This window comes from Staurois parvus, unplaced genomic scaffold (assembly GCF_062004578.1).
Source record: "Staurois parvus isolate SC_StPar_1 unplaced genomic scaffold, SC_StPar_1.0 ptg000014l, whole genome shotgun sequence".
Lineage (NCBI taxonomy): Eukaryota > Metazoa > Chordata > Amphibia > Anura > Ranidae > Staurois > Staurois parvus.
Genome location: NW_028317810.1, coordinates 13,947,611 through 13,969,224, shown reverse-complemented (window position 1 = coordinate 13,969,224; position 21,614 = coordinate 13,947,611). Strand labels below are relative to the sequence as shown.

The following is a 21,614-nucleotide window of genomic DNA, read 5'->3' as shown; positions in this document are numbered from 1 at the left end:
TTGCCAAGATTTATGAAGAAAGATTATTTATTTGCAAAATTTTATAAGAAAAACACAATTTTTCAAAATTTTTGGACTTTTTAATTTATATAGCAAAAAAAAATAAAATCCCAGTAGTGAATAAATACCACCAAATTAAAGCTTTATCTGTCTCAAAAAAATTCATATGGGTACAATGTTGCATGACCGCGCAATTGTCAAAGTGTGATAGTGCTGAAAGCTGAAAATTGGCCTGGACAGGAAGGGGGTAAAAGTGTCTGGACTTGAAGTGGTTAATACCTTCCGTATCACTTGCCCTTCCCTGTAGATTGTAAGCTCTCATGATTTGGACCCACTCAACCCTCTTGTATTGAATTTTGTACTGTAAATGTACTTTCCTTTTATTTTGTAAAGTGCTGCACAATTGTTGGCACTATATAAATCATGTATAATAATAATAAATGCATATTTAAAAGATATAAAACCCCTATTTTATTTATGCTATGGCCAATGTGCAATCATTTTGTGATGTGACTGTCGATAAAGCAACAACTATCAGTATAATCACAATCAGTGAAAGAAAATTAACTTGGCCAAATAAATTGTAATACGTGTAAATAAATTACATAAAACGTCCAAGAGTCCAAAGTCTCTGTACTTGATTGCAAATAGTCGCTGCTGTTCAACAAAAAAAAAAAACTTTGTATATTCTTATAAATCAGTATTGTTCACCACAATGTGATCCAAAACGGTTATCTGTGCGAGTTCCAGAAACCTGTACCAACTTATACGAACAAAAATACCTCCATATATAGAAAATTCAAAAGGCTTCATTCACACAGGTGGTAAGTGTGGGGGAGATCCAAATTTTCATATTAACCCTGACCACCTACCAACAACTGGACATGACAGCTGCTGAGGTCTGTTCATATTGCCATTGAAGTCAAAGGTCAATTGTGTACCAAACAATAGGCACATGGTTGCAGGTCGCTATTTCAATGCAAAACCCGTTGAGATTGGAGAGAAGCAGTATTTTGCCATAAACACTGGCAACCACCTCTGAAAAGCAATCCACTGCAGATCCTTTTTAGAGAGGCAGTAAAGTCCCCTGCCTGTGTCAAAGAAGAATAACAGTGCTTGTCTGTAATAATCCTCAATTGCAGTTTTACGAGTTCCTATTTCCACTCTCATCCATGCCAAAAGAATTTAAAAAAAAATTTCAGTAGTGTAAAGGCTTCTGAAAACATTTGAGTGTTAAAAGCAAATATTCTCACTTATATGTACAGCATAGCAACACCATTTTCAAAGCCAATATGCAAATATTTACCCACAGAGTAAACTAGATGACTCATTCACAATATGGACTGCCAGGAGAGGCATCAGATAGCTTGTGTGGTGTCGCCCCGCCTCCTGACAAACTTTCCAATGACTATCAATGGAGGTGTCCACAGACACACACACCCTAAATATTCAACTCCATAAACACCACACAATGAAAAATTAACCCCTTGAGTAATAACTTGAAACATATTAGGTAAAAAATATACATTCACTAAATGCACACAGGTGTGTGTTATGCTGTGTTTTTTAATACTGTTTTCGTTTTTTTACTGGTCATGTTTTCTCATCTCAATGACCCTTTTGATTGTTGTCAGCCACAGTTTTCTGAATACTGCCTCTGCAAGTTTGATCCTATCCAAATCTACAGATAGTCAAAACACTACAAGTCCAATTCAGCTACTACAAACCAAAAAAAGGGAAACATTTAGGGGCAAATGTGTTAAGGAGTGAATCTGCAGGTGAATCTTCCCAGCCAGGTGCTTTGCTCCATAAACATGATGATAGAAATGGTGTGTCTGTGCAAACAGTTATCCAACTGCCACTACACAAAATGAACACAACAGCACCATCATGTGGCAAAAGTTAAGAATTGACAGTTTTGTGTTTTTGTTTGTTTTTTAACAAAGGGACTGCATGAATTACAGTTAAACCTAGTTAAAACAGAATACTGTAAAAAAAAATATGGGAGCAACATTTTTACTTCACAATTTTACTGCAGGAATAAAAAGCTAAGGGGTGCTAGAAGTGAATAATTTTCTCAATCTTAAGGCTCTATGCACACTGGGCATTTTGATAACGCTGGTAACGTTAGCTGTGTAAAGTCACGTTAGAAACATGAGTTTTTCAGCTTCTTTTAGCGTTAAGCAGCGTTTTTCTGCGATTAGTGGCGATTTCCCGCATTTTTCCATGTTTGCGTTTTTAGCGGGTTTTTTGATCAAAAAAAAATGGGGGGGCGGTCAACATTTAAAGAAACTCTGTTGAAACAAATTCCAGTCTGAATTATCAATGTCCATGCAGAGAAAAAAAATACTTGCCAAGTGCCACTGCAATGAAGAGAAATTAGTGACTTAATCTCTTTAGAAACCATAATTTGAACTTTAATTTGTGTTGCTTCAACTCAGTGGAGTTGTAATGAAAGACAGGTAGTAGTTGCTGGGAAAAGCACAGGTTCAATTTTAAAGAAGTTGTAAACCTCAGACATGAAATATGAACAAAGCATAATATCCCTCTATAGTATGTATTTAACTCAGTTAAGAGCACTAAGGGTCATATCTGTCTCCTGCCTTATTCCTCTGCTATCAGCATAAGTCACTTCTGATGAGTTTTCCCTGACACCAAAAGAAAAATAGTGACAGGGCACAGCCTGTGATTGATTGCCTCAGCTCTGTTCCTGTGTGATGGGGGTGTTCCCCTTCCTACCAATCAGCTCTCAGAGCTCCTTGTCCCCTGCTTTCCAGAGCTGAGAGATGTGGTGTAAATTCTGCACTTTGAAAGGATGTAGGGGACAGGTTTCTGTAGATAAACAGGTACAACTTATGTAGGATAATGTGTTTCATCTCTGTGTATCACCTGAGGACAGTCACTTCACTGGGTATAGGTAAGGGTTTACAACCACTTTCAGTCTCTCAGGAAATGTATATTATCCTTGTTTTTTTCCCCCTCAGAGCTTTACCTGTTTATTTCAAGTCAGCTAGTCATTTGCACTATTTCACTCATTTGAAGCACTCTAGGAATTATGTACCCAACTTAGATCGTAGATGCAATGCACAGACTTACCTTTTTTGATCAAACTTAAGACTTACTTTGTTTTATTACCATCTTTGCATTTCATGTGCAAAATTGTAGATGCTTCCTTTAGTGTCTGTCTTAGTTTTAGACAGTACAGAGGGCATCTTTGCTCCATGACCGCTGATATAAAATCAGTTACAAGCCTTTAAAGAGTTCTGTTTTTATCAGTTCTAACAGGCCCATAAACCTTGGCCTATGGAAAAGGCACAGTAAAGTGCAATCACTACTGCATGGTGTAATGAGGAAAATGGTGCACCCCTAGAACAAGTATGAAATATAATTTTCCAAACATGATTATCTACGATTAAAATACATTTAAAATATAGAGAATATACTCAAATAAAAAATACTGAATTTACTGAAAGTGATTTCAACTATTAGTAAAAAAGACAATATTTTCTCTAAAACAGTACAAATGACCACTGTCCACTTGTAAAGTCTTTTTTTTCCATACACTTCTTAAAGTGATAGTATTTTTCTTTTTTGTTACAAGAGAGGTTACACTTATCTGCTCTGTGCAGCAATATTGCACAGTAAATGCTACATTGTAGTATTTACTGCTACAAATTGTAGCAGCAAGAGTCTTTTGATTCCTGCTGCAGCTGCTGGACCCGTTCGCTATTATGACAAGTCATCAGCAGGCACAAGTCAACGGCTGTCTGCACAACCAGATATTACCTGCAGTGATCACTGCTGGACGCACACAAAGCGAAGCAGTGCAAGTATTCACTAGCTGTGCAGAGATTTGGGAATAGCTGTGGCCGCAAGGGACCTTTCATTATAGTGAACAAGAGTGGCGGCGGCTCATAGCTGCTCAGAGGAATCAGAAGATTCCTGCCACTACAATTTGCACCAGCCTGAATCACAGGAGCGAACATAGCCTAAGGTCATTTGCCTCCTTTTTTGACAGTTCACACTGGCCAGCTTCTCGTGTGAAAGCAGAGTGAGGGAATGCTGGAGCCAGTATTGGAGCAATGACCAGGTAAAGGTTTGGGGTAATGTATAGAATGCCTTAGTTCCCGTTCACATATATGCGGCTTGAACAGCATCCAATCCACATGACATGTGAGATACCATTGCTTCCTATGGTGCCTGTACGCATAGGTCTGCTGCATAGGCAGTGTGGATTCAGTTTGGTTTTAAAAAGTCTGCAGTGCACCGGACATACACTATGTTGCCAAAAGTATTGGGCCAGCCCTCCAAATCATTGGATTCAGGTGTTCCAATCACCTCCATGGCCATAAGTGTATAAAACCAAGCACCTAGGCATGCAGACTGCTTCTACAAACATTTGTGAAAGAATGGGTCATTCCCAGGAGCTCAGTGAATTCAAGCATGGTACCGTGATAGTTTGCCACCTGTGCAATAAGTCTATCCGTGACATTTCTTTGCTTCTAAATATTCCACGGTCAACTGTTAGTGGTATTATAACAATGTGGAAGCAACTGGGAACAATAGCAACTCAGCCACGAAGTGGTAGGCCACTTAAAATTACAGAGCAGGTTGGTGCATTCTAAAGCACACAGTGCGCAGAAGTCACCAACTGTATGCACAGTTAATAGCTAAAGACCTCCAAACTTTGTGTGGCCATCAGATTAGCACAACAATGTGTAGAGAGCTTCATGAAATGGGTTTCCATGGCCGAGCAGCTGCATCCAAGCGTTACATCACCGAGTGCAATACAAAGCGGAGGATGCAGTGGCGTAAAGCACGCCGCCACTGGACTCTAGAGCAGTGGAGACATGTTCCCTGGAGTGATGAATCGCGTTTCTCTGTCTAACAATCCGATGGATGTGTTTGGCTTTGGCAGTTGCCAAGAAAACTGTACTTGCCTGACTGCTCTGTGCAAAATGTAATGTTTGGTGGAGGGGGATTATGGTGTGGGGTTGTTTTTCAGTGGTTAGCTTGGGCCCTTAGTTCCATTGAAGGGATCTCTTAAGGTGTCAGCATACCAAGACATTTTGGACAATTTCATGCTCCCAACTTTGTGGTATCAGTTTGGAGATGGCCCCTTCCTGTTCCAACATGAATGTACACCAGTGCACAAAGCAAGGTCCATAAAGACATGGATGAACAAGTTTGGGGTGGAGGAACTTGACTGGCCTGCAGAGAGCCCTGACCTCAACCTGATAGAACACCTTTGGGATGAATTAGAGTATCGGCTGAGAGCCCGGTCTTCTCACCTGACATTAGTGCCTGACCTCACAAATGCGTTTCTGGAAGAATGGTCACACATTCCCATAAACACATTTCTAAACCTTGTGGACAGCCTTCCCAGAAGAGTTGAAGCTCTTATAGCTGCAAAGGGTGGGCCAACTCAATATTGAACCCTATAGACTAAGACTGGGATGCCATTAAAGTTTGTTTGCGTGTACAGGTAGGTGTCCCAATACTTTTGGCAATATAGTGTAGGTGAACAGGCACCATAGGAAGCAATGTTTTTCACATGTCATGGAGATTGGATGCAGTTCAAACCACATCCAATCGGCATATATGTGAATGGCACTTAGACTTTAGAACCATTTTAACTGTATTCATGGAATGCAGCCTTGTTATTCACTTAAAGTGTTACTAAACCCAGTACCCTGCATTTACTATATCTGGTCTCCCCAGTACACACATCGTGGGAATGCAATTATTTTAGTAAATGTAAACTGCTAAATACCTTTTCTCATCAACAGTTAGAGTAGTCTTTTGACTTCAGCAGAGCACTGGTTAAAGCGTGTAGGAGGAGTTTTCTTTCTGCTCTAAGAGGGTGTGAAACCCCTGACCTCTGTCTGGTCAGTGCCGATTGGTCCTGTGCTGATCACATGCACCCTCCCAAGAAAAAAAAAAAAAAACCTCTCTAGCAATACACAACAAACTGAGCATGTGCATGTAACCATGGGTTCAGTCTGTATCAGGTGGTCATTTCAACAAGAGGAGGGGCAGAGAAGAAAGGATCAAACAGCCTTTTTACACAATGCAGAGGATTAACCCGTTTCACAGTGAGTATAACAAGCATGCTTTATTGCATATACAGACTGATTTTACTGTTGTGGGTTTAGTAACACTTTAAGCTCAGCGCCATCCTAACAGCTGTCTTTTCTTCTCAGTCTGAAAATATTAAAAACGTTAGCAGTCAATGCTATCCAGAACAACACGTCTTATGCACCATTCACACTTTTTACATTTATGTGGTTTTATAGTTTATGTGCACAGGCTGACAGCGCCTGCAGCCATTTGCGGTCATTTGCATGTGATCGGACATAGAGTGATTGGATGCAATTCCTGGATGCAAACTTGGGGACAATAATCCCCAAGTAATCGCTAAATGTGAATGGCCATGAGGGCTGTCAACATCTCATTGCTTTATATAGTGCTTCCCACCCTCCGTTTGCATAAACCTCACTGAATCTCCTATGGGGATTTGTAGTCTCCTTTTAAATGCAAGTGTGCATTGGGCCTTAAAAAGAAACCTGTGCTGAGAAAATAGCCTGCCTCCATTGAGCTCCCCTATTAAAAATACTCACTGCCTGGTTGGTCTGGTGATCTAGAGGCACAAATGCTTTGAATAAACTATTGGCAGGCTGTTAACTTTTACGGAGTATAAATGCAAAATGATCAATGTAATATTTAAAATAACATGAAATTAAAACAATTTTCAATTTACTATTTTTAAATATATTTAGAGGCAGCCACTGTAAACTCAACTAGATAAGTAAACTGTTATCCACATTATTTTCTGTACTTGGTCCCATAAGAAAAGGCACTGGGATTTTTCATGTGCTATTTGTTGATATTTAACATGTACAAAATATGACAGCCAAAATGGAGTGACCAGACCCAATTTCTGCATAAGGTTTAATTAATATTCTTAACAACAAAAATGTAAATGTTTAGATAAAAAAATACTGCACGTTACCATCTAGATCTCAAAACATGGGCCCCATAAAGTATTACAAGTAGCTGGAGTGTTCAGCCATTCTGTGTTCTGAACCTGAGTGCACTACTTACATTGTCTTCAGCTTCATTTTCAACTTAGACTACTCACCTCTTCCTGTTCCACTATCCAATAGGCACTTGTGTTGCCTGCTGAGGCTTCCACATTGGCTAGTGGGATATCAGGGTAGTACCCCAAAATTCCATTAGAGAGCCGAGGACCATGGATAATGGGCGCCCAGACTCAAGGGACTCTCTGGATGAAAAAAGTAGAGTAGGAACTTATACAGGATTATTTGAATATACACTTTGAAAACACGTCAGATCTCAATGGGGAAAAATATTATGCTGGATATCTATACTGATATGGACTGGGTAATGTGTTAGGAATGCAAGGATGCCCCATGGTTTGATGGAAATGAACATTATCAACCTACAGCGGACTGAATTCAAAGACACCCCGAAAATCAAAGTGAAAAAATTATGCAGCAGGCCAGTCCATTTTGCTGAAAATTTCATTGCAGCAAATCAAAATAGTACTCAGTAGATTATATGGCCCCCAAGTACTTGTATGCATGCCTGACAAGGTCGGGGCATGCTCTTAATGAGACGACAGATGGTGTCCTGGGGAATTTCCTCCCCGATTTTGACCGGGGCATCACTGTGCTCCTGGACAGTCTGAGGTGCAACCTGGCAGTGTTGGATGGACTGAAATATGATATCCCAGATGTGTTCTATTGGATTAGGTCAGGAGAGCTTGGGGGTCATTCAATGGTATCAATTCCTTCATCCTCCAGGAACTGCCTGCATACTCTCGCCACAGGAGGCCGGGCATTGTCGTGAACCAGGAGGAACCCAGGACCCACTGCACCAGCGTAGGGTCTGATAATCAGTCCAAGGATTTCATCCCGGTACCTTATGGCAGTCAGGGTGCCATTGTCTAGTCTGTAGAGGTCTGTGTGTCCCTCCATGGATATGCCTCCCTAGACCACCACTGTCCCACTACCAAAACGGTCATGCTGAATGATGTTACAGGAAGCATAACGTTCTCTATGGCTTTTCCAGACCCTTTCACGTCTGTCACATGTGCTCATGGTGAGCCTTCCCTCATCTATAAAAAGCACAGGGCACCAGTGGCCCTCAGACCATCCTCATAAAGACGGTTTCTGATTGTCTCTAACCAAACATTCACACCAGTGGCCTGCTGGAGGTCATTTTGTAGGACTCTGGCAGTGCTCATCCTGTTCCCCCTTGCACAAAGGAGCAGATACCGGTCCTGCTGATGGATTAAGGACCTTCTACGGCCCTGTCCAGTTCTCCTAGATTAACTGCCCATCTCCTGGAATCTCCTCCATGCTCTTGAGACTGTGCTGGGAGACACAGCAAACCTTCTGGCAATGGCACGTATTGATGTGCCATCCTGGAGGAGTTGGACTGCCTGTGCAACCTCTGTAGAGTCAGAAAAGAGGAGTAGGCAACAAAACTCTCAGTGGCCTCCATCTGTAAATTCATTCCTGTTTTGGGGGTTGTCTCATTTTCATTAACACCAAAGCAGCTAAAACTGATTTACAACCTCCTCTGCTACTTAACTGACCAGATCAATATCCCAGGAGTTTAATTGACTTGATGCTATACTCAGATTAAAAAGTGTCCCTTTAATTTTTTGAGCAGTGTATTGGTGTACTGCTTAGTTCACACATCCATTGTCTCACCTTGCACTGAGGGAAAGATCTAATCTAATCAAATAAATTAAGCAATCCGGTGATCTTATAGTTTTATGGTAGCCCCTACAGTGACTTTGGGCAGTCAGACAACACCATAATTGTGAATATGTGCAAAACAAACGTATTAAATTATGTCCAGAAAAGCTGATGCTCAAACATCAGTACTGTGTGCAAGAGGTCTACAGCTGGCCACACATTAGTAGGTTTTTGAATAGGCATTTGCAGGAAAATTCTCTCATTTGATTTCATGATTAATATCGTTAGAAAGAACGTCAAAATCAAATGCTAACAGCTAATATTTTTAAGTGGATGGACTTTCCCATCTTGCGCCTTGGAAAATTTTCATTTTGAGAACTTGTGAAAAAATTCAAACTAAATTCTACAAAGTCTCCAAAAAGAAATAAGAGGAACAAGTTCACCAAACTGAAAGCCTCAAAACGAGTCATTGAATCAGCCAACAAATAGACTACTTCATGCATCCATATGTAATGGAGTAGTCGGTTTTTTGGATGATTCGATAAATCATTTTGAGGCTTTCAGTTCGTTAAGCGGTTCCTCTTTCTTCCTTTGGAGACTTTGTAAAGACTGTGCTAGCGGCTGATGACTATAGGAACCAACTCAGATCAGTGGTAGCCTGGGGATTTAGTGCTTGTAGCGGAAGAACTGCTCTCTGTGTACTAAACAAATTCTACTGGTGTATGCCCAGCTTAACTAATCCAGTGTATAGAAACAGAACAGAAATTACTTATTAAAGACAACTATTGGTCAAGAAACTGCTATCAAGTGCACATTTAGATTTTATTTATTTTTACTTTATAAATGTACATCTAAAAGTGTTTAAAAAGTAAAAAAAAAAGGGGGGGCATGGGGTGTCAAAACAAACATGCAGTACATTAATACAACAAAGGATGCTGGGTGTGCTGGCACAACACAACACAAAACTAATCACTATAACACTTGCATACATTTCTATTATCTGCACAGTTTATGGTTACTGCTATTTTGGACACAAAACAAGACAATACAAATGAGGAAGCAACAAAATGAGTCACGATTAGTAAATAATTTATTGAAAAGATTATGAAGGGAGACACAACAAATGATAAACAGAAATGTATAACACAAGCTTTACTAGAACTATAATACATGCAACATTTACAACTGTGTAAAATAAAAAATTGTCAAGATTTACAAAAATCACTTTAAAGCACAAACTATGTTCTCGCCTCATTTTTGTATGCGTTTCCTCCCAGAAACCAAATACATAATGGTAGGTTAACTGTCTTCCATCCAAATACCTTTCCTATATGTGTGTTGGAATGCAGTTGGAGCCTTGAAAGATAACTCCACTTTAGGGGGAAAAAAAATTAGCAAATAAAAAATAATATAACTTGTACAGCTGTGATACAAGTCGTATTGAAATAAATATTGAAAATGATCTTTCCTTTTCAATGTGCACTGTAATTTTCTGTAAAATGCAATATGGATACTTGGAAGCGTTCTGTGCACAGATTGTGTACAGAACACCGCCCAGATAGGTCATTTCCTGCTTGTGTGATTGGCTTACTGATTTTCCCAAAGGTCTGCACTTAGATTCAAGTCAGATTTTGAGCATCCCCTGCAACAAAAATGTCATTTTTGGTGAGATACTCCCAAAGGGAAATCATGTCTAACAGGATGAAGACCCTGCCACTTTCCTCAGAGCTCTGCAGGTGCTGCAGCTGATAGAGTCACTCCCATACAGATTCACTCAGCACATGGGCACAGGCAAACAAACAGCTACTTCTTCAGTATAATAAAAAGTAGGAATCTGCAACAAAGTTTGCTAATAGCCTTGCAATGTACATAGATCACCCAGAGGGGAATTTATTTTGCTCAAAAAAGTGGAGTTACTTCCACTCAGATAGTCTACGGCCTAGGAACTAAAAACAGTCTATGTAGTTAGTAAAGGTAAGAAAAGCCTTGGTGAGATATATACAGCATATTTCAAATATTTCCTGGGCTAACCCCACTTACTATCCACTGCCTGTTATCGGGCAATCCAAAATGAATACTTATCAAGCTCTGCTTGTAACTTACCTCGCAAGATTCCAAACTAGCAACAGTTTTTTTTACAAGAACACCTAATATATGGAGGAACTATATTGTCCAGTGGGAGACAGGAATTGTCAGCAGACAGGACTATAACTGGATGCAGATAATGAAAATTTAACTTGCCACCTACTTGACAGGTAAGTATTCAGAAAGCAGCTGTCTACATTTTCTTAGAGAGGTGACAGGGTTGGTTAATGGCTTCTTTAAAGTAGAGGAATACACTTTTTAAAACCCATATTTCAATGCCAGGAGCCCATATGACCAATCAATTTATACAGGTATTATCATATTATGGGAGGAGGATGGGAACAGTAAACAGTCTTTCAGAAAGTTGCTGATTGCATAGGAACATTGGACTGGTCTGCGGACACAAATAGAGCTTTTAATTGGTGGGATTTACTTGCCACTCAGGGTTTTATTTTTTGCACTATAAACATAAAAAACAGCAAAAAAAAAAAAAAGGAGCAAAAAAATTTGAAAAAAAAAAAAGTTTTTCTTTGTTTTTATTATAAAATTTTGCAAACAGGTAGTTTTTCTCCATCACTGATGTGTGTTGATGAGGCTTCACTGATAGGCAGCACTGTGTGCATGAGGCCATAATCTCACCAGTTACTAGATTTAAATATTAAACATAATCTTTATGGGGCAGCACAGTGGGTAAATTGTTAGCACTTCTACCTGGCAGTACTAGGGTCGTTGGTTCGAATCCCAACCACGGCACCACCTTCCTGGAGTTTGCATATTCTCCCTGTGCCTGCGTGGGTTTCCTCCGGGTACTCCGGTTTCCTCCCACACTCCAAAGACATGCTGGTAGGTTAATTGGATCCTGTCTAAATTGGCCCTAGTAAGTGTATGGATGTAAGTTAGGGACCTTAGATTGTACGAGGGTTAGGGACTGATGTGAATGCACAATATATATGTAAAGCGCTGCGTAAATTGATGGCGCTATATAAGTACCTGAAATAAATAATCTGTCTCAACAAAGGACTAAAAGGTCTATGAGCTTGGCTTCTCCATTTTATGTTTATGAACACATAGTCCCCAGCCCAGCTTTTGGGACAAATCATGCTGAGCTGGTTGAGAAATTCCTGCAGTCATCCATGACACCTTTTCCTCAAACATCAAAAAGGTATGAAACATAATTTAAACCTTTTGTAGACATGCTTTGTGAATAGAAAACACAAACATATAATAAGGTTTTCTTAAAATTGACTGCAAAAGTGGAACCACACTTTAGAATTATATTTCACAGAACAGCTTCCCTTTAATGACTGACCATATCAGATGACTGCATCTTGTAAAATGTTATGCTTGATAGAGATGCAAAAAGACATCTTCCCAAGGGCTATTCAGTATAATTACATTAATAAGAGAAGTTTAATGAGCTTTAAAACAGTTTCGGCCTCATTCAAATAACATTCTTACACTGTAGAGAAAAACAAAAAAGGAATAGGAAAGACACACAGACCAAAAGCAGCATGTCTGTCTGAATAGAATCACATTTTATATATTTACATTTAATAATAATTTAGAAATTATTCATCATAATCTATTACTCCTAGATTGGCTTGTGCTGCTGGAGGGCAACCTGAGATTTTCCTTTCATTGACCTCAGAACTCAAATGTTCTGCTGACTTTCCAAGGCATTTGCCAATCCAAATAGAAGCTGCAGTCTCCCCCAAAGAATCCAGGTCTGTCCAACGATCTTATCCATAATATTTTAGTTCTTTAACTCATGTTTGTGTGGCACAATCTCTCTGAAACTAAAATGGTAATTAGGGATGCCCCAAAATCTAACACAGTCTGTCAGGACATGAATCACCTGCTGGTGGCATTGTGCTTCTGAGTTGGAAGTTGTAGTTCTGGTCTTCACCAGTGGGTGTCTCCCAGCAGCCAGCAGTTTCCAGTAATAAGTCTCCACCTGATGCTGGCTACTGGGAGGGTATTTAGTACCTCCTCTACTAGTGCCTCTGTCAGTGTTTTGCTTTGCTGCCTGATACTGCTAGCTGTTTATCCTTTTTGCCTTGTACCTAGACTTTTAACCCTGTTGCCTTGTTCGTGTTCTTCGTTTTGGCTCCTCCTTCCTATAGGTTTTCTGCACCTCCAGTTTTACCTTGCTTTTCTGTGTTCCCCATTTGTATATATTATAGCTAGTCAGCTAGTTCGCTAGTTAAAGTGGTTGAGTGGTTGCAAAGGAAGAATGTTTTTTACCTTAATGCGTTCTTTATATTAAGATAAAAAATCCTTCTGGTTGCAACTCCCCAGCCCCCCTTATACTTACCTGAGCCCCATCTCTATCCAACGATGAGCATGAGAGCAGCGGCGCTCCTAGGTCTCTCTCTTCTCATTGATTCAAACAGCAGCAGGAGCCATTGGTTTGTGCTGCTGTCAATCACAGCCAGTGAGCCAAGAAAGAAAGGAGAGAGAAAAAGTGAGCCAAGAAAGAAAGTGAGGAGAAAGCAGGGGTGGGGCAGAGTGGCGTGGTGTATGAATGGACAATGTCCATTCACAGGAACGCGGCCCAATGTCCATTCACAGGAACGCGGCCCAATGTCCATTCACAGGAACGCGGCCCAATGTCCATTCACAGGAGCGCGGCCCAATGTCCATTCACAGGAACGCGGCCCAATGTCCATTCACAGGAGCGCGAGCCTGCTCGAGTGCAGCTATAGTAAGAGGCTTGCTATTAGGGGCACTCGGCAGGGGGGGAGCAACCAGGACAACATGTTCTCATTTATTGAGAAAATGCAGAGTGTTCCTTGAAAAAAACCTGTGTCAAAATGAACAACCTCCTGTGTTCACAATAAAGCAGGGCAGCCGCTTGGCACAGGACCCAGAAGCCAGCAGCAATCACAATAGTAGCAGTGCCTACTACAACAATTTCCAGCTTTCACAGGGTGCATATATATTTACAATGGTACAAGCTGGAGCAATGTAACTATGTACTGTAAAAATTTTCATAAACTTCAGCTTTAACCACCTCTCTAATGTTAAAATGCATCAAAATAGTAAAAACCTCCAATATTTGTTTTGCAAACAGAATCCTGGAGCTTAAAATGGTGATAATGGCATGATCACCACCACACTTTTACAAATGCATCCTTGTGTGCACTTACGGTATTCTTCACTAAACAAAATATTGCCCACATTTTTGTGTAAAATATAAAAGATGAGGTTGAGACAAATAAAAGACATATGTCAAGCCGTAAAAATGTGTGTACCTATGAAATGGCAACAAACTTCAGTACCCAAAATTGTCCATAGGGTATGCCTTACAGGTTATCAATTTAGAGTTAAAGTGGAAGTGAACTCCCCCTTGTACCTACAGGTATGCTTTATAATAAAGCTGATCTATAGGTACCAGGAATATCTCCTAAACGTGCACCATTTAGGAGATAATCAGTGGCCCTGCAGCCAATGTCACCAGTACATGTGCCCTGAAGTAACAGCATACCCGTGCCATTCTTTCAGTGATCTGTGCTGCGGCTGAGACGCCTATGTGCATGCAAAGGAGTGATATCATTGTGGCTCGGCCAATCAACGGTCAGAGCTCGCGAACCTGGAAGGAAGACTTGGTGAAGATGGAAGCCTTGTAAGTGGTGACTGCGCGCCGCTGGATGGCATTGTTCTAAGGTAAGTCTTTCCTAATGTGCTAGTATGCGATGCATTAGGTCTCTCACTCCATTTGCAACTATAGGTAACAAGTAGCACAATCATCATTTTTGTATGTGGGTGTTTCTGCCACATGCATTTATGTTCTTAAATACATGTATGTGGGGGTGGGGGACTGTAAACATTTTTTCTTTTTTTATTATATGATACTTTATTTTTTACACTTAAAGTAGAACTATAGGCAAAACTTTTTCTTTCCACTTTTGGATGGAGTAAGGGAGGATTTTTAACCCCTTTTTAAGTTTTTTTTTTTTTTTTTATTTGCCATCTGTGTCCCATTTGGGGGATGTACCTTCCCTTTCTGTCACATAGTCAAAACAGGAAGTGAGAAGAAATTTCAGCAAATTAAGAGAATTCTATGGTGGCCCCCCCAGGTCACCAGAACTAGTGTCCCCATTGGAAGAATCCCCTAAAATTTAGGGATTTTCTATTACTTTCGCTTTCAATGAGAATGGTAAATACGGCAAATGGAGAGGGTGTGAATCTCCCAAGGGGGGGAGCAGAGGTGGTAATAAAAACCTAATAAGTGTTCTAATCCATCTCCACTCAGCAATAAAGTATAACTAAAGGCAATTTTGTTTTTAGTTTTGCAATCACAAAGGGGACCAATAGCCTTCGGTGGGATGTGGAAGTGATTGGGTTGCTGTAAAGCTTTCCACCTAAAAGAGCATCACTGACTGAAGAAATCTGAAAGCAACTTTGGGAGTGTGTTTAAACTCCAGTTCTACCAGCTGCCATTTATAAACAGTTCTGGTAGATAAGTGGTTGAACGCTATGAGGGAATTTCTGAAAATTGGAGCAGACAGAATCTGGAGAAGTTGTGCATGGCAACCAATCAGCTTCTTGCCTTCCTTTCCAAAGCTTACCTGAACAAGATGAAGCTACAAGCGGATTGGTTATGGTTTACAGCTGCTCCAGATTCTGCCTGCTCCTGTTTTAGTAAATTTCCCCAATATGTATTAAAACCAGGTGTTTGTTTCATATTTTTGAAAACCTATATGGAAACCATACTGCCCCATAAAGCTCTTTTGTGTAATGGGGTTCCATTATGGATATATAAGGCAATAAACAGATTAAAGGCAAATACGCCTGAAGGCAACTCATTTCTCCTTAACCTCTTGCCGTCCGCCTGCTGTTTATAAACGGCAGGGCGGTGGCAGTCCAGGGGCGGGTTGCCATTCCTAAACGGCACCCGCCTTTTCTCCGGACACAGTGAAACACCGATCGCCGGACAGGACCTCTGTACGAGGTCCCGATCATGTGATCACCGATTGGCGAATCAGTGATCACATGCAAAGTAGTAAGCAAGATGTCACTTGTGACATCATTGCTTACTACGTGTGAAATCTGTGAATGATCACAGAGGTCACATGGTACAAGGCTATTCACAACAGTCTTGTACCATGTGACAAGCTGTGACCAATCACAGCTCACTCAGTATTTCTCAATGACTGCAAGAATGCAGACAGAGAGAAAGAGAAATGATTGCTTTTACATCCTATATGGGTGTAAAAGCAATCAGTGTAAAAAAAAAAAAAAAAAAAATCATCACCCCCCACAAGTAGTACAGTGTCACCATGGTGACACTGTACTGCTAGGGTGACGATGTAAAAAAAAAATAAAAAATAATATAAAAAATAAAATAAAAATGTAAAAAAAAATGTTTAAAAATTATAATTTTTGGTTATAAACTAATTTGGATTTTTTTTTACTAAAAAAATTACGGAATAAATTTTGGCCAAGATTTATGATGAAATATTATTTATTTGCAAAATTTTATAAAAAAAAAACAACTTTTTTTTCAAAGTTTTTGGACTTTTTCATTTACATAGTAAAAAAAATAAAAATCCCAGCAGTGAATAAATACCACCAAAATAAAGCTTTATCTGTCTCAAAAAAATGGTAAAAAATTCATATGGGTACAGTATTGCATGACCGCGCAATTGTCATTCAAAGTGTGATAGCGCTGAAAGCTGAAAATTGCCCTGGACAGGCAGGGGGTAAAAGTGTCCGGACAGGAAGTGGTTAAAGGTGAATGAACACACCAGAAGCCTGGCACAGCCCAAAGGGAGCTGAAGGCTTTCCATTTTGTCTGAGTAAGCAATTACTAGCTGATTAAAGCATGGTGCATGTTGTCAATATGCTTACCAGCCAGTCCACAAATTAATTCAACAATGTGTATGAAATGTCCCAAGGGTAGGTAGTGTATAAACAGCATGAATATTGTGGGGGGCTAGTGATAGTCTAGGCTGTGCTGGGCCTCTGGTGTGTCTCTGCACCTTTAGTGTGAATTCACATTGAACAGCCATTAAATCACAAAGCAGCCAGAGTGATTCACCGATGGGGCCACTCCATGTTGCCAGCTGGCTACCTTTTTTTGTTTTTCTACCAGCTTTAACGTGTATAAAATGTACACTTTATGCACTGCAATGTTCGCCAGCGCGATGTGCTGCGATTCGGCCACGTATGTTGTGATAAAATGCAGAATGTCTGCATTTTAGTGCAGCACTAGGCTGCATTGCAGTGCGAATGGGACACATAGGATACAATTGTTTCCTATGTGTCCCTGCGGTGACAGACGTTTTACAATGCAGTATAACCTCGGTCACCGAATATAGTGTGAGTTGGCCCTTAAGGAGGAGTTGGTTACCAACAGACATACCTACCTTTAATCATTTTACATTTTTTTTGTTCAAACAGGGACAAAATTAACTTTTATTATGCCATTTTATTTCTAGAGGTCAATGTATTTTTTAAAAAAAAAATACACCATATAGCATTTAAGGAGTGCTATTTCTTTATTTGGATTTATACAGCACTACGGCTGTGCATTCTTCTATCCTGAATGTCGGTGACCGTACGAGACAGGCTGCTGAATGTTAGCTTTGTATTGCTGTTCATGCCCCTGTTGATCAGATTTTCCTTATTCCTCAGTGGTCACAGGCACAGTCCACAACAGGGCCACAGAAGGCAATAAAAAAAAAAAAAAATGACATTTTTAATATTTCTCTACTTTATTCAACAAGATAAAAAAACAACTGAAGGTGGGCAAAGAGTTTCACTTTCATTGATAATTTGTAGAAAGAGTGATTTCGGACTACCATTATTGCAGATGCCAGTTTGTGTGGTGCTATCACAGAATATTTCTATAAAAAAAAATAAAAGTGACATGCTGCAAATTGGATTTTCAGTGCCCAAATTAACCTGGCCAATGACACTCTGGTTATGGCAACGGTCATATGAACAAACTGGCTTTATCATTACACAAGGAAATTATATCCTCACAATTATGAAAAGACAAAAAGGGACTAGACTGACAAAGCTTTTTCTGCTTCAGTGCAATTCAGCTCTTTGTTCTAGTCCGTCAAGGACAGAGCGCTACTGTAATATGTTAACCCGTCCTCTACATGATGCTGCAGCTTCGCATTGGGACAGGATATTTTCAGGATCCTTCCTGCAGCAGCTTCTTTTTATCAGTTAGCAGAGGAGAATCTTTACAACATGCCCATAATGCTAGAGTTATCACAAAGTTAGGGAATGAGTCCTTGAATTCACAGGGAAAACAAAGGAAATAATGTGGTGTATGACTGTATTTCCTTACTGTATGAAAAACAGAATCACTTTAGCAATTCTTGATATTAAAAAAAAATGGTTTATAACTGAACTGTATAGTTATACTTTCTTCTGTCATTGAAAAATTACATCATGGAGTATTATTTATACTGCAATTGGAAGCCACAAAACTTATAAGTCAACCATAGAAAGGATTTTATTTTCTTTAGGAGGAGGACCTGATGTTAATAAATTCAATACAGGAAGTCATGTTTGTTTTTCACTTTTTAACATTAAATGGTCATTTCAAATTTATAATAGCATCACTCTACGATGAACAGCAACAACTATGCCTCTCTTCGGGTAACAGACAATACCTGTGGGCCATATACATTGTAACAGAAGCCCGCCAGAGAAATTGTCACTGGTTTACATGGCTGTGTCCCATCTTACTACTATGACAAAGAAGCTGTTAGGATGAGCACCCCCCCCCCTGCACTATAGGAGGGAGCACAACACAATAACCCAATATTTTTGACAAATAAAAAAAAAAAAGGCCAAAATGTGTCAAACCTTAAAATTCCACTTTCCTGTTTCCTAAAGCAATGCTTTAAAAGCCTTAACAGATAATCAGTTGGAGCTAACCACGCATGATGGATCTGGAATTATTGCTCTGACTCCGACATTTTTTTTTTAAGTTTTCATTTATCTTTATTGCCATCACAGGGGGCCTAACAAACCCCTATGTGATAGCATTGACATATAAGAGGTTCTCTTTATGAAGACATCAGGGTCTATTAGACCCCAGAGAGTTGATTTACTAAAGCTGGAGAATGCAAAATCAGGCTCAGTTCCTCATAGAAACCAATCAGCTTTCAGGTTTTATTGCCAAAGCTTAATTGGACAAACTGAGGTTAGAAGCTGATTGGTTTCTATGCAGAAGTAAGCCCGGTTTTGCACTCTCCAACTTTAGTAAATAACCCCCCCCCCCCCAATGTCTCCCCTGCCCTCCACTCCAACTAAACAAGCACAGGATTGGGCTTGATCAGCTGTTTACCCAACATTTCAGATGGACTTATGATTCTGACAGTTCTGAACATAGAAATGTTCAGTGGAGTGCTTCCAGGTTCGCAGTCCACAGACTGGGGAATGGATGTTCCTTGATCTGCTGCAATCCTGACAGCATCTCCCTTGGTCCTTGGATCCCCGGATAAGCAGAAGAGTCCATGAACCATGGCAAGGGGGTGCAGCATTTCACAAACCTGGTAAAGTGATTAGGCAACTCTACAGCCGCCAGGAACAGTTTACTTGATAGCCGGAAACTTGCTAAAAAAAGGCACCAACTATTTCACTCCTTGAAGTCCATAGCTTTGTATTGACTCCACAAGGGTCAGTCACTGTTGCCTGAACCCATCAGGAGACTCTAAAGAAAACAATGGGCAGTCACAAGCTAAAACCTACTTACATCATTTGGTCAGTTAATCATAATGCACTACCAACTCAACACCAACGTGAGAACTTATCTCTGCATTGGAAGAGGACTTGGCAGGGGTGACATCCATGCACCAAGTACCCCTTAAAGCCCCACTGAAAAACTCATTATGCTTTCTGTTATACTGTGTGACTTTTGCCATCCTTGCTAGCAGAGGGTTTCCCTCCTCGCAGTCATTCAGGTCTATTTGTAGTATAGCAGCTGCCTGTAAAGAAGAATTCACAAAGAACAGGCCTTGCACAGAAACCCACCCCATTCTTCTTTGTACCTAGGAAGAAAGCACACCACAGGCTATATCCCTTAGGATCGTCCTCTAGTGGGACTCTACAACTCAGCCTCAGTATGGCGCGAAACAGGAAACCTGTGGAGTGCTTTGTCCACTTGTTGCAATAAAGTTACTTTGGAACAAAGTAAAACACAGGGGTCTGGTCTTACTATTTTGTATTTTAGCTGCACGTAGAAAGCAACAAGACCCACACAAGGATATGACACCTGCAAATGGGATATGCAAGGCTGGTCTTTGGGATGGAGGAGTGAAGTTACTGCACTGCTAGTTGCAAGTGGTTTATATGGAATATTCACATGCTTTATTTTATATATTCTTTTTTTGTCAAGTAAATATTTGTATGTTTAATACTGAGCATAACAAATAAGAGAAAACCCTTATAAGCTCTAATTCTGACAATCTTGGTTTATTTTGTGTCACTTCTAACATTTTAAACATGGCTAGCAGGCACGTGTTTAAAGAACTTTGTCCCCCATCTGCCCTACCATCTGCACTGATAAACCAGCTAGGTAAAATAAGAGCTGACCTTGCACGTTTCTGTATTAATTGGAAGATCTGCTTGCCCTTTGGGTGGTTGTCATTGTCCTTTAGTCTGCTTTCTATGGGGAAAGTTATGGGCCTAGCCATAGATTATACAATTTTCTTTAAATCGCTCGATTCCCCCATAAGCACAGTCAGTGTTGATGGGGGAATCCATCCCACTGTGCTATTGTATTCAGACAGCGGGAGGCTTCCCCGCCATCAGAATACAATGATCACAGTGTACGACTGCACGAAAAACACTCGACAGACTAACAATACTGAAGTCAACTGATAGATCTACTTTAGTACAACCAGCCGGTCTATAGATGGATCAAAATGCATCCAGTTCTTGCTGAACCAGCCAAATTTCAATCCTTCTATGGCCATCTTAAAACTGTTAAGGAAATTTGCTACAGGGCTTGTTCATGCATTCATGTGCATTGAGTTGACATACATTTAATAGCAAACTGTAAGTCACCAGAATTCCAGCATGCAGGATTTTTTTCCCTAACGCAATGCAATGTATTAGTGTGAATTTACTCTTTAGACAATAATGGCTTTTCTCATGTTTCATATATTTCGCCTGTGCAATATGTATGATAATGCCTCTAGCATGAAGTCCTCAGGTAAAAACACGTAATGGAAGCTAGAATCTGTGATTTTCTTCTGAGCTCTGTGAAGGACTCTACCTGACTGGTTGTTCATCATGCGGATAGCCTTGGCTTTGGCCAGCTCCAAAGCAGTGACCCATCTCTGCCTTTCCACTTCACAGCTTGCCTTGAGATGGTACGTCCGCCCACCATTGGAAAGGACAATGTTACAGGAGTCTTCTGTGTCAATGTGAGCTGTAGACAGATTAATGGTTCCCCGGCATGTGTGGGCCATCTCAGCCTGTGTCCTAAGGAAGACAGAGAATTAACTATGACAATCCATATATTTCATTTGTCATTATAGTTTAAATAATTGCAGCAATACTTACTGTACTTTGTCCATATATAATAAAATGTGTTGGAAAGTATATATTTTGAAAGGTTTTATATTACAACATTAAATAACACAATAACTGCTCATTTGCATTAGATCACAATGAAAAGATAGAATTCATGCACCCGTGAGACTGCTCTCAGTATGAATTCATCATTTACAAAAGAACTGTAGTCTATTTGAAAAGCAAAGCAAATAGAGATTCCAAAATGAAAAAAAAACACAAACAAAAAAACACATCCACCACTAACACCATCTT

General features: G+C 40.0%; 1 protein-coding gene across 1 annotated transcript in view; it reads right to left on the bottom strand.

Moving 5' to 3' along the window:
• The window catches only part of OSBP2 (oxysterol binding protein 2), a 344,220-nt gene that overhangs the window by 255,177 nt on the left and 67,429 nt on the right, over positions 1 to 21,614 (bottom strand). The window contains exon 2 of the mRNA XM_089677503.1: positions 21,061 to 21,269. Coding sequence (XP_089533629.1) covers positions 21,061 to 21,269 — 209 coding nt within the window. The remainder of the gene's footprint in view (positions 1 to 21,060; positions 21,270 to 21,614) is intronic.